This window comes from Symsagittifera roscoffensis, chromosome 1, assembly GCF_963678635.1.
Source record: "Symsagittifera roscoffensis chromosome 1, txSymRosc1.1, whole genome shotgun sequence".
In the NCBI taxonomy this organism is placed as follows: domain Eukaryota; kingdom Metazoa; phylum Xenacoelomorpha; order Acoela; family Convolutidae; genus Symsagittifera; species Symsagittifera roscoffensis.
In genome coordinates this window covers 100,151,054-100,165,366 of record NC_087062.1, presented here as the reverse complement: position 1 = coordinate 100,165,366, position 14,313 = coordinate 100,151,054, and the positions used below count along the sequence as shown (strand labels likewise).

General features: G+C 37.2%; 1 protein-coding gene across 3 annotated transcripts in view; it reads left to right on the top strand.

Moving 5' to 3' along the window:
- The window catches only part of LOC134853464 (bridge-like lipid transfer protein family member 1), a 33,319-nt gene extending 19,583 nt beyond the window's left edge, over window positions 1-13,736 (top strand). For 2 of the 3 annotated variants that reach the window (XM_063869480.1, XM_063869466.1), the window contains exons 7-13: window positions 441-591; window positions 701-916; window positions 1,222-1,462; window positions 5,171-5,404; window positions 9,243-9,584; window positions 10,005-10,092; window positions 13,046-13,736. In XM_063869480.1, coding sequence (XP_063725550.1) covers window positions 441-591; window positions 701-916; window positions 1,222-1,462; window positions 5,171-5,404; window positions 9,243-9,584; window positions 10,005-10,092; window positions 13,046-13,292 — 1,519 coding nt within the window. In that variant the 3' untranslated portion in view covers window positions 13,293-13,736. The remainder of the gene's footprint in view (window positions 1-440; window positions 592-700; window positions 917-1,221; window positions 1,463-5,170; window positions 5,405-9,242; window positions 9,585-10,004; window positions 10,093-13,045) is intronic. The other variant, XM_063869473.1, reaches the window with a different exon arrangement.
- The last annotated feature ends 577 nt before the right edge of the window (window positions 13,737-14,313 follow it).

The window sequence follows — 14,313 nt, the reverse complement described above, 5'->3', positions numbered from 1 at the left end:
AACACATTATAGCAAACGCCCTGAAAATGATACCATTCCAATTTCACATTTCAAACTGGCTACAAAGTTCGGTTTCTTCAAAGATCGCCAGCTGCTCAAGTTTTTTTTATGCAAAAAACAACACTTTTCTTACTGTTAATTAGATGTAGACCAAATCAAATAAGCTTTTTTTCGGTTACGGTCGTGAAATTAATTTATTGACTCATAATTCAGAACTGATTGATGGATACCTTCAGTTTTAAGAATTGAAACCCATGTGTAGTAGCTAGTCAGCCATTTCAACTCCATCTTAATCCGTCTGTGTTAATTTATAAGGAACACCGCAAGTTGCGCTTTTGAACCCAGCACTGTGACCCTGGTATTGATTTAAACGTCCCTAGATTGTTTGGTTATGAACTGCAGTTTATATTTTATATCGAACAAGTATTGTTTCAACACAGATCCCACTCACTGGGCAGTAATCCGGCGGGCACTCAGCAGCCTCAGCAGCCTCAGCAGCAGCAGCAGCAGGGGTACAGGGGCTTCGCCAGCCACAGTGGCCAGCGGAGGTCCATGGACACTGCCCAGAGTGTGTCCTCGTCACACAGAAAAGTGAGCAGTCCATCATTACAAATTAGTGTAGACAACAGTGACAGTTGATCAGCCACAAAGCAGAGAGACTTATGGTTGTATAGATGTGTTGATTGTGGTTTGTTTCCAGCTGGACTGGCGTCGTCACTGGCCCCAGGTGCTGTCACAGATGCAGCAAACAAGTCCCCCTCACGGTGTAGGGGTGAATAACTGCAGTACGGCCACAGGTAGGGCTGCTCCTGCTGCTGCGAATAGAGTAAACAACAGAGGGGGCATCAGGCAGCTCGGGCGGGCAATGGGACTCAAATGGGGGCAGGATGCCACAGACATGGAACTCTCTGGGCAGGTATACCTCATGTCTTAATGGAACTGCTTCATTAGAAACCGGAAGCAACTCACTCTCTCTCTCTCTCTCATCATGAATCCCATGGGTACTAATTTCAATGGTCCCGGTTAAAATCCTTTGTTGTCTCCATTTATTACAGAGGTTTTTTTCTCGTTTTTTTTTGTTTTCTGCTTCTTGGTTCTTTGATTCTCGGACACCACGGTGTAAGACTCAGTTGCTCGCCTTAGAATATGAAGATATAAATGGGCAGTTGGTTAGTTTTAGTATCCCTACTTGTTGAATGATGTGTCTTGTATGTGTGACAGGTGGAGATTAGGGGGGATGAGTTGAGTGTGGTGGTGATGGAAGGGGACATCAGGAGCACCCGGTGGCTGACCCTCTCCCTCTCCCAGCCACTGCTCACATTCGACACCCATTGCAACTCCTGTCCCCACCCTCGCCACACTCACAGTCTAAACAACAACAACAAAAACAACACAAACAGCAGCAACAAGCAAAACAAAACGAACACTGCGTCCGGCGGCACCCACCCCAACAACCACCACAGTGAGTAAAGTGTATTTCTGGGAGAAAAGTATCCACTCCAAACAAATGCGACGGGTCAAATACAAAGTCATACAAAATCAATCCATCCTCCAGTGCCATGCCACCCCAACAAGGTCCTTGTAACAAATTTCAGTTGGACGCTGATCTGGGATTTTTTCTCATTTTAGAGGGGGGTTGGGTTTTTTCAAAATGTTTTAACCCGCTGGAACCCGACCCCAGTTTTACTAGTTAAACGAAGGTGTTCAATAGTAGTTTTAGTTGTCAAATAAATCGTATCAATTACCTGAATTGCACTCGGCTCATAAGATGCGCCTCGTATCAGTTATTTGAAGAATTGAACAGCAGACGGTGTAGGTCTAATTAGGTAATTTCGAATAAATCACTTCCAATTGAGTTGTAAGAGAAAAGATTTTAGCACTGACAACTAAAAACAACAACATGGTAGCCAGTCTGAAAAGAACACTCGAACTGCATTTTATTTGATCTAGAACTTGTCAATGATCATAAAACTACCCGAGATACTGAAACAAGTTCGACTTGCCTTGAGATTTCTTGCTATTTTATGCAGAAACGACAAACGACTGTAGAGGGCCATGATGTATCGGATCATTTTTGATTCAAAATGAAATTTCCTACAAATATTTTTAATGAGCGCAAAAAAAAACAATCAAAATAAGGAAAAAGTAAACAAAACTTTTAGAAAACGATACGTTTTTTTATAAAAGAGAAATAATTCAAATTTATTCTGGAATAAATTTACAAAAATTAAGCACACTTATCAATTAGAGCATTTGGACATAAAGGACAATTGGAGTTTCTTGATTGCAAGCATAGCACATTAATCCGGCAAATATATTTCATAAACTCAGAACAAAAAAATGTTCCGATTGAAAAACACTGGGTCACAAAGCTAATTTAAAAATGCTGGTAACAATAAATCAAATTACTGCCGCTAGAAGGATATTCCATCAACAGAAAACAAAATAGCTCTTACCAAACAAAATAAGTATGTTGAACTAGTGTCAGAAAACCAAGGTCACGCACTATCAGAATCAAATACAATCATTTACAAAAAGTAATTTGAAAGAATTTTACAGTGTAATTATGAATTGAAAATCAAAAACACTCAGCAACCTAAAATGAATTATTTTGCTTCATTTGGAGAAAAATTGTCTAAACAGCAATTTTAGCTCACATATAATGGAAAGAAAACAAAATGTATCAGGACGAAACTAGTCTCAGTAAATTTTGCAACTTAACAAGGTGATTAAAACCAAAGACAGTTAAGACACCTACGAGCACAGCAGCTCTAATCAACAATTAATGTCGGAAATCAATTTTCCTAGTTGCTTAACAGTTGGAAAAATTCATCCCATTCTGAAAGTTAGGAAATATAAAAAGTTAATCAACGTGAGACTGAAAACTTTATTTTTAACTACATCAAACGTTTTTGAAAAATTTTCGTATAAAGGAATATTTGATGTACGAAAGTTGCGAGAAATGGTAAGAATTTTAGAAACCCCGGCCATGAAATTCCTGATAAAAAATTGCTGAACTTATGGATTTAAGGAAACTGCAGCAAAAATGACATCAACATATTTCGAGGATTGATTACTATAAGTAATAGTAGAGAGCACCGTATCTAGCAAGATACAGAGCTGCTACTAACACCAAATTGATGAAAAGCAAAAAACAATCAAAAACTGATTCTACGAAGTTGCCTAAGTTTGCGAAACTTGCGAAAAACAGAAACTCTCCTCTCCGGAAGCTAAAAGAGAAATTTAAGTTTTGTTGCGTCAGGGAGTTGCATCATTGTGACTTAATGAATTTATTGACTAAAAACTTGAGGCGGCAGCACCCAATCTTATTAATCATCAACAAAATAAGGGATCACGAATTTTTTATGACTTTTCAAATCGCTATCTTCAACTCAGTCTACGAAACTCAGAAAATGACGAACGCAGGATAAAAAACAAACAAAAACCAGACAAAAATTAATTTAGGTGCCATTCAATTCTCAAAATAGTCAAATAATTTCAATTCTGCATCGCATACGGGATCTATACAGCTGAGTTTGGGATTAAAGTTTTTTGGTATTTGGAACTTCAACTGTACTCTTCGCTGTTTGCTTGTGAAAACACCACTCAATAGGCACTTATTTGCCTATCCAGGATGGATTTTTTTTAGTGTTTTGAGTTCTTTTTTCTATTATTAAGAATCGAGTCTGGTATTTTCTTGACAACGAATTTAAAATGACTATGAGTTTCTCCTAAACAAACCAAGTCACTCTTCTCTTTTTTAAGAAGAACCAAAAATTTTCACACAAGTTAACGTACAAAACTCTGCATTTACGATGACCTGAAAACCAAAATTTTGCAATCAGGACTAAATGAATAATTTAAATCTTCTTTGAGAATAGATTATCCCGCAAGGCAGCGTCTGGGATAAAACTAGTTTATAATGAATTAGAGAATCTTGCTGAAAGTTTTGATATTTTAATAGACAATGCATATTCAGTTTAGGCTGTATATTCTAGCAGGAAAATTGGATGTTTTAACGACATCTTCGCTTTGCAATCCCACCAAAATCTCTTTTTTTGTCATCTAAGCGCGCTAAAAAAATTTCTCCATATAATCGCAAAAAAAAATTATTTTTTTTTCCTCACTGATCCCAACAAAATCTTATGTATTAAATGACTCACCGAAAATACAAATGCATGAAAACTTGAATTATCTTTTGGATTTTGAGCACATCGATACCCTCCAATGGTATAACAATTTTCAGAAAAAGACACTTCGATAATCGATAGTAGTCTCTGAAAATCTGCCTGTAACGTGGTCAAGTTAGATGATGCCTCCCCACACTGACAAAAATGGTTTCCGGTCGATTAAATTGATTTTAAATCGATTTTAAATCGATCCAAATCGATTAACCATGTATATTTTACGCACTTAAAGGGATTTTAAATCGATTTAAATCGATCTTTTTGAAAAATTTAAATCGATTTAATTATCCAAAAATCGATTTAAATCGATTTCGATGGATTTTCCGACTCACTAAACTCGAATTTTTTGCTAACAAGGCAAAAAACATGCAATTTAAAAAACTAATTGAAATACTTTGTTCTTGATTTTTTGTATAAAAAGGCACGTGCCAGATGTTTCAGAAATCAAGGAAATTGTCAAAATATATCAGATTTTGAGCTCAAAATTATGCAGTAAGTTCAGAAAAAAATCGCTAAAAATCGACGTTTGACCTCAAAACTATGCAACGAAAATCCAGAAAATCATCATTGTAAATCAGATTTTGCGCATTGACATATGTAACAAATCAAGAAAATTGTCAAAATAAACCAGATTTTGAGCTCAAAAATATGCAATGAAATCATAGAAAATCATCATTGTAAATCAGGTTTTGGACAAAAACATATTTGACAAATAAAGAAAAGTTTCGATCAATTTCAATTTAGGTCCGATTTAAGATCCATTCAAATTGATTTAAAATCGACTGGAATCGATTTTTTAGCGTTGAAAATAAATCGATTTAAAATCGATCCAAATCGATCTGAATTTTTTGTTTTTATTAACTTACTTTTTTACAACTTAAATCGATTTCAATCTAATCTGCATACTTTTTTCGCAATCGAAATCCATTTTTGTCTGTGCGGGTCTGTCCCTTAAGGATTTAAGGAAGAAGTGTGTGTTTGAGGAGAAGGGTGGCCGTCTAGTGACGTGGACAGTGAAGGGGGTGGGGTGGTGGTGGTGAAGCAGAGCCTCTCTGCCCGTCTGCTGCATGACCCCTATGCCACCACAGACAAAAAGAGGGACTTGATGATGGCAGAGGTGAAGTTGTGCCACCGAGTGGGCGATGGATCATGTCCAGTCATGGTCTCCAGCTCAGTCCACGAGTGGTTCGCACACACACTCTACTATACACCCCCAGGTGACTCTCTCTCTCTCTCTCTCTCTCTCTCTTGTGATATATACTACAGTCATATTACAATTAGTTTTCAAAGGACAGTGAGGGTATTGAGTTGATATGCAAACAGCACACGATGTTTCAACCGCTACAAAAATATCTTCGAAACAAGAAGAAATCGAATAAAGGTAGTTTTTTTATAATCAATTTTTTCGAATTTTTTTTCAAGTTGATACGATAAAGCTGCAAAACATACTGCGCTCCTAAATTGTCAACCAATGTTTTTTGTGCTGTAAATCTGAAAAAAAAAATAGAGTTTAACGGCGTTTTCTAACGTATATCTCGACTACTAATGGAATTCAAAGTGAACATTGTAACAACTCCTTCAATATTACCGCATCAGTGAAGCAAATCAAAACTAAGATACTTAAATCTTTATAGCCATAATTTGACGATGACTGAAAGCTCAAATACATGTTTTCTGCCGGATTTGACAACTTCACGGTTTCTACATATCTTTTTTCAAAACTGGCGACCACGTTGGTGTCACCCAACGACGCATTGCAGGCCACATTCCCAGCGAAAACAGGCATTCGAGATGGCTGCTTCAACAAAACAGGCATTCGAGATGTCTTGGGTATTCGCTATTTTGTCCTTCAGATATACTCGCACCAGTTACCATACTGTTCAAAGCGATTTCTTAGCTCATGTATTTCTAGGTTAAACTGGTATACAGGGTAGAATGGCATGGGGTAAAATGGATTAGAGTAAAATAGAATAGGGTAGTTGTCCTGCTACTGATCAAACACTATAGACTTATTCAGACGAACTTTTGGGGAACCTGATTTTTTGCTGAAAACAAAAAGAAAAAATGAAACAAGAATAACCGGTTACTGTACAAGAAGAAAAGCTTTTTTTTTCAAGTAAGTTAAGTTTTTCTGCGTGGGGTGATAAAAAAAGTCTGATGTAAAACTATATTTACGCACATTTGACATTCAAAGAAATATGGGCAAATTAGACGCATGTTTTTAAAAAAAATTGACAAGAAAAACAAAAAATAAAAAAACAAAAGAACTCAGTTTTTTTCAAATTTTTTGCAGAAAATTTTCCAATTTTTTAAGTTTTTCGGTTCCCAAAATGCAGCTAAGAAACTCCAAAAACTGATTTTACTTGTTTCAAATTAAATTTTTAGGGCTCAAATTTTGCATAATTGAGCTGTTATATGCCTGATCGCTCGCTTTATTCCCTCAAAATTAGGGGAAAAATCTCGGGAATTTTCAATGTGGTTCGCACCGGAAAAAGATGTGCCTAAAAGTAACACATCGCAAAAAAAACTAAATACAATTAATTCATTTCCCCATCAATTCCCTGGCCTGTCTTACACTCTTGTGAATAATGAGAAATGGGTTTACTCAATTGTCCCAATCGAGAGCAAAATAGTCAAGAAAATCGAGTACCCTGAAATGCTTAACTTAATACTTGTGGAGGCAAATCTGGAAAAAGACCCTATTTTGAAAACCATTAGAGACGCAATACGAGGCCGGATCCCACGGGCAAAAGAAATAATTACTACGCTTGGACAATAGTACGCCCAATATTATAACGACTTTGCAGTGAGGGAAAACTGTCTGTGGATGGACGGCCGTTTGGCCATTTCGAAGGATATGTCCACTTCAGTACCTAACTGACTACATCACAACCACTAGGGTCGTGATAAAATGTTTGCAGCGGCGAAGAATGTTTGGATCCCGCTCATGCATAGGATTCTCGCGGCCACCACTAAGTAATGCAAAGGCTGCTTGGAAGCAGGTAAAAATCTCAAACTGAACATTCCTAAAAGTAATATTGGGATAACGTATGAACCCAAAGAACCTAACGATTTAGTCCAATTGGGTTTCTGAGGTCCAGTAAACTATGTTCAAGGTCAGATAAAATATGTTCTAGTAGCGGTAGATACTTTTTCACATTGGCCGTCGGCATCCGTTTGCTCAAGTAACAAATCGAAAACTGTTCTAAAATTGCTAAGTAAATATATAAATAAACATGGTCACATAAGTAAGCTACATATGGATCAGGCGTCCGGATTCTTTTCAAAGGAGATTTTAAATTTCTGTAATTACGAGGGTATCGAACATATGAAATCCCCGGTAAAAGACCATCGAGCAACAGGTATAGTTGAAAGAACCGTCGGTTCAATAAAAAATTACGTTCCAACGTTTTTACGGGAAGACAAAAACCAAAAATTCAAGACATGGTATCCGAAGCAATAAGCGTTTTACGATTTGTACCGCATTCTTAAACTAAATTGAGGCCATTCGAGGCCTACCATGGACGAGAAGCTAACACCGCGCTCCGAAATCTTACAATTAGACCATCATTTAAAAAGCTCAATTGGAAAAATGTAATTGATCACAAATTACATGCTTAGATGAAGCAAATGGTTTCCCAGAAGTGGAGCTAAACCTAGATTCGAAGAAGCGCAGCGACCTGGTGTTTGCTCCCCAAAACCGGAAAACTCTTCGGGTGTTGCAGGAACACGAAATAGCAGAGGCGGACGTCAAACTAACCTTCTCTAGCGCACCAGCGTGGCTCAAGCGCCTCAAGACTAGCACAACAGCAGTGTATCAGAGAACCGGGATCACAGATCCAAAGGACCCAAGTAGGTATAAACGCTTATCTTCCACAATAGAAAAATTAACACCACGTACGGTGTAAATGAAAAAAGGGGCCTTACTAAGGCGAAGTGGTGTTTCTTTCAGATCAGCGGTCGAAGGAAACGGGATAGAAAAGGGTTCCAGCGAAAACACCTCAGGCCCAAGTACACTCCGCGAACCAAAAAGTAATCCATGAGCTGAAGCTAATGTGGTTTCAACGGAAACTTCGAAAAAGACGAAAAAGAAGCAAACGCACGCAGAGAGTGACGAGAGTAAACTAAATAAATCAAGGCGAGTAGTTGAAAGTAGCGATTAAGAAAGCGATGACGACGATGACGAGAACGAACGAGCGGGCGAAAGACGGGACGAACGAGAAGTTGCATCGAGCGGCGGGACAGCAATGAACATGGCGAGCGAAGAAAGGCGAGATCAAGAATCGGGTGAACCGTCGGGCACGGAGCAAGCGAGCTCATCGAAAACCATCGGTCAAAAGACTGAAAATTCGGAGGAGGCTAAACGTCGGTCGACGAGACAAAGAAAAGGAGTGGACAAGATAGGCGGAGAGATGATCCATCGAATTGATCGCAAATGAGAAAAAGAAAGGACAAAAAGGACCCAGGTAGAGGGTCGGCAGATGTGCCGAAAAACTCAAACATTTTCAGTATCTTAGCTTTTCAGATTAAACTAAAACTGACTGATGAACAAATACTTATTGATATGATGATATGTATCAAATAAGGTGCGAAGTACTATAAAATTTAATCTACGGATTTAAAATTTATTTATGGTTGCCCATATGACATAGGAACCAGTTTAAGTTTATGTAAGTTTATTTTAAGTCTTTGGTTTTTGTCTGGGGACCTGCTGTTGTGACCTTGCGATCGCTATCGTCCGGCATACACTAAAAAAAAACAAGTGCAGTAAGTTAAGGTATTTTGAACAATACAGTTGCCTTATCAATTAAACTTTGGTTACCTAATTTTTGGATCTTCATCAACGCATCCATTCCCTCAATTTCAACAACATTTCAAAAAGCCTCACACCCTAAATTGTCATTAAAATAATCTACTCTAATGTGCCACCCCGAATGAAAGTCTGAACAATTTTGTGTGTATATTTTTCGTTTTCAAAATGAGATGTCTAGTTGTCGTTCAAAATGAGAAATGAGTAACTCTATTGTTGTTTAGGATGTGTTGTTTGTGCTTTAGACAAATCGAAAGCGCGTTCTGTCTACTACAAAGTGGAGAGCTCTCTCATAGCCTCTCTGCCTCGACTGGAAACGAGTCTGCGGACGGAGCAGGTGCAGACAATGGGCGACCCGAACAGCCTCCTTCCTCAGGACGTGGCGGCGGCGGCCACTTTCATCGGCAGCACCAGTCGTCGCTCCCCTCCGCAGCCGACCCCTGTGCGTCCCCGAGTGGAGTGCGACTTCTCGGCAGTGCTGCACCAGCCGATGCAGGTGGCTCTCGACCCCCAGTACATAGAGGTGATCCGCAAACTAATCAAGGACTGCGGCCAGCGAGTCAAGAGTGCCACATCAGACTCTAAAGGTTAATCAGTTGTCTGTTCAGTATGAAAGAATCCCGAAATACAAGTGGTTCCTAACACCAACCCAAGGAAACTGCTGGCCCGAATAGAAGAAAACCCAGATAGTCGTATGGATAATTATAATGGCCAAAGAATGAAGGCGACACTCACATTTTTTCTCTTCAATCGTTGTCCGCACACTGCGATATGTTTAATTTTTGTTCCAGTAGTTTGAAAAAGTTTTTTCTAAGATTCCATTAATCATCCAGAAAATGAAGAGCAAAAAAAATGTTCTCCTTTTAATTGAATACTTCGACCCATTTAGTTGTACTCACCAACTTTGCCCCTATTAGTGTGTACGTGAGATATAAGACTTGCTAGCTCATTTTAAGTGAGGAAGAAAGTCTCTGGCTCAAATTAATTCCACCCTGATTTTTTGACAGGTGCTCCTAGTGCGATGAGGAAGGCGCCCAAACCGGGAGACCCACGGGAGTACAATGTGAGGGAATGGACATTCGATCCCTCTGTCAAGTTAGTAGTGCACCACCAGCTCACCAACAATGTCCCTTTTATCCAAGAAGTGTTTTGATGCAAAAATGTTTTAGATTTGTTCACATCAAAACTTTCTATTCTGACATTTACCTTCGCATTTGTTTTCAATTTATATTTCTAATTCAATTATAAATGGAAGGCGAATTGCGTTTTTTGAAAAGCAATTTTAAATGAAGCAAAAATTGGAACTGTTTGGTTTTAGTTTCAACAGCGAAAACTAATTTTAAGATATCCATCGGAACAAAAAATATCCATTGAGCCTTCTTGTCTCAATTGGGTTAGTTTTATCACCACAAGCGTCAAAAAGTTTTAAATTAAACAAGATTTAGGGTTAATCAATACATTTTTTGAAATTTTTTTATGAAAAGATCACACAATTCAAATTTTAAAGAAAAACGAGACAAAATAATTTTGAGACAAATGCAATGAAACAGAATGGCAATTCTGTTGATTTTTTGTGGTATCTTTACTCTAAGCTTTATCTTCAGAACAATTATATACCTTATTTAAGTGTTTAAAAGTAAGTGAGAATAGGAAAGAGTAGTACTACGTTATAGAGGTCGTGTTCACTTTTTTGTTGCTTTTTCTCAGAAGAGAGTCCTTAAAAAAATGCCCTAATGAGTCCAGAAGTCATTCGTCATTCGTACATATTATGCGTGATGTACATATTTGCAGTTTCAATTCAACTAAACTTCAATTGTCCGTAGAACAAGACTGCTCGTATCAGGACAAAGCCCTGAATGTTCCGACTGTCTTTTAAGGTCTATGGAGCAGTGTTTGCTTTAGAAAAAAAACTTCCAAAATTTTGAGTTTTTTCTAAATCTTTTCTCATGTCATATAAAGTACAAAGTGACAGATTTTACTCCTGGTAACAAAAAAGTATGACAGATAGCCTGTTTCAACCAATTTGGAACGATTTCAATGAGGGATTAAATCTCCGCTTGCGCGTTAATAGCGCGAAATATATAATGCATTAATTGTCCCAAACTGACCAAAGCAACAATCTTTAAACCCTCATAATTTTTTTAAAATGATCACAAGTAAAATATCTTTTCGAATTTGAAGCCCAAGACAACAAAATTTTTTGGCTAATTTAAGAAAAATTTGTCAAAAACTCTTAGTTAAATGTCGAAATGTCTCTGGAGAAAAAAAAACACCCCGAGAACAAATATTCCATTATTTTCGTTACGATAGTCGGAACAAAAAGCAACAAGACTGCTCGTACCATGGCGAAGCCCTGAATGTTCCGATTGCCTTTTAAGGTCTATGAAGCAGTAATAACATGAGAATGTAATTAAAATAAAATTGGAAACATATATTTTTTCTAAATTTGAGATTTTTTGTGAAAATCATCCCCCCACACACCATATAAAATACAAAGTGATAAAATTCGCTCCTAGTAACATATCAACTTTGGCCAGGTGAATCGCAAAAAAATAGATAATGATGCAAAACAGTGAGCTTGACTCCAGTTTCAGACGTGGAACTCGATAGTCGGTTTACGAGCACTAAACAGAGGGTTCCAGTTGATTTAAAAGGACAAGACTGCCTGTATTAGGAAAAACTCCCAAATTTTTGATTGCATTTTAAATATTATAGCAAAACGCATCCTTTCACCGAGTTTAATAAGGGATGAAGTTTTTGAAGTAAAATTTAAAAAAAAAAACAGTTTTGTTTGCAATAATTTTTTGAAAAAAATTGCCACTAATTTTCTACGATGTTCAAAATTGTCGAACTAGAGTTTAGCAAGGAACAACGCTGATTTTCAAACGCGTTTTTATCAAATGGGATTTAGATAAAGTAACAATTTGAGAGAACAAAAGATGCTTAAAAGTTCGCAAAAACTATTATGCAATTTACTCTGCAAAATTCGAAACTTTTTTTGCTGATTCAAAACATTTCCCCAAAAAAGTATTTTTCATTTTCTAAATTACAATTAAGTACCAAAATAATTCAAACGAAATTTATGTCAAAATTTTTTATTTTAAACTGTTCAACAAAGTTCTGGACAGATATAATCTCCAAGAACCTGTATATGAGAACATATTTCTGCTTGACACCAAAAATAGTTTTTTTATATATAAATAAACAAAGATTTTAACGTATCGCGGAATTTTTTTTCGAGAACTCTGTGAGCTCTGTAAGAAGATCTTTTGGATATATTTTTTTGTATCAAAAAACTCATTTTTGTACCAGTAGTTTCAACGTAATTTTTTATTACCTAAAATGAGTTGCGTCATAATGATTCTGTTACAAATCTGAGCATTCTTTGTGCACTTCACCTTTCGTCTAATTTTGACCAAGTTTGAGAAAAAGCATTTGAAAATTCAGGTTTTGTTCATTTTGTCCCGGTAGATTGAATCAGCACTATGTTTAGGTTTTATATTTTCAAATAGCCGGATTCAAATCAAGTTGGAGTAATTTTGGAGCCGGGTTATATCTTCGAGTCCGCGATAACAGAACGGAACACAACCATTTTGCCAACTTGCAAAACGCCACTTTCTTACAAAGAATGAAAGTCTTAAAATTTGAGCTGCAGATATCAAAATCTGTCAGATTGCACAAACAAATTTCATTGAAAAATGGCTAGATAATTATCCAAGTTTTATTTTAAGAAAAATCACACAGAGCAATTTTCCATTATTTCATCTAAAGTAGGAACTAAAAATTTGTGATCCAGCTATTATTCCAAAACTATTTTTCGATGCGGAGTATTCCAAAAAGCAAAGCGTTGCAATGAAAGTTGTTTTTACTGCATCCTAAATTTTGTTTTCTGAAATCCAGGTTCTCAAGAGATTTGGCCGGTAGATGAGCCACACAATTTCTCGAGATCCTAAAGTAACTTGGGATGTAATAGAAAAAATCATGCTTAATTGTTAAGTTAATTAAGGCAGAATTGTGGTGTGATGATTTGATTGGTATTGGTGATTAGGTTCATCACGAACACGACCAGCAGCACTGACCCCCCCGGGATGAACTGGGTGTGGCGCAAACTGGGCATAGAGAACTGCAAACACAGTGTGCCCAAGTTCAGCCAGAGGACTGTGATGGACCCCCTTGACAGTGCAGTGGCCCGGGCAGTGCTGTACGACATGAACAAGTTGTCCCTGCTGCACCATAAACTGCCAGATGTGGTCGAACAGAAGAAGGAGAAGAAGGATAAGAAGAAGAAGAAGTGAACAGCAGACAGGCTATTCATATAACACACACGAATGATGAAGCAGTCAAGGCGATTGGAAGTGAATTCAGTTGTCTTCGGAGAAGCAAACAAAAATGATCCATCAAGCATTCAACAAAACTTTGATTGATTGAAGATGTTAGGTCTGCGAATGACGATGATCGCATCGATTATGCAGAAGAAAAAGACTTTAAAACATAGATAACTGAAAAATACAGACTACTGACCACTGAAAGTGATTCCTGATTTGAAATTCGATAAACAGACTGAGTTTGTGATCTCTTTACAATTGATATATCTGTTTGCTACTGTAAAATGTCTCTCAGAGGCAATTTCTTCAGAAGCTTACAGACAACGCCGAAAACTTCCATCTGCTGAAGTTCGTGGGCTGAATGTATATTTAATGCCACATTTTTTGTCAACATCGGCAACATAATTGGTCAAAAAGTGGTACTTTTTAGGTTATTTCGACTTGTTGATTTGATTTTAAGCTGCACAAATGTGTAAAAAATTGACTTCCTATATCAAAATGAAAAATTTTGTTATTCAAATTCTTCAGATTTGTTGATCAAAAAAATTATTGCTGTCAAGTTGGCATTAACTGTCTTTGATTAATTCGTTCATGTTGTAATAATAAAAACTTTTGCCATGTAATGTGACGTGTAAATTGAATGCAGTATACTTTTTCCAATTCAACACTGACAAAAAAGCTTTTGCGCCTCCGAAACCTCGCTGCTTCGACCCTGTTTTGCCGGCTCTGTTGAAGTTTGCAACTGGCCTGATTTATATATATATATGATAACGAATTGTTTCAAAATAACCAGTGGCAAACTAAATGAAACAAAAACAAGCCAAACTTTCAGTTGACAAAAGATTGGAAAAAACGCTGTTAGTTCTAATTTCAAGGGGACTATTTTCAAGCGTTTCCAGTTGAAGAAAAAAAGCCGTAATGCAAAGTTTGTAGCTGATCAAAGCTTACGTTTACTGATCGAGTTACAGGAAAAAAAAGACATTTTTGTGAA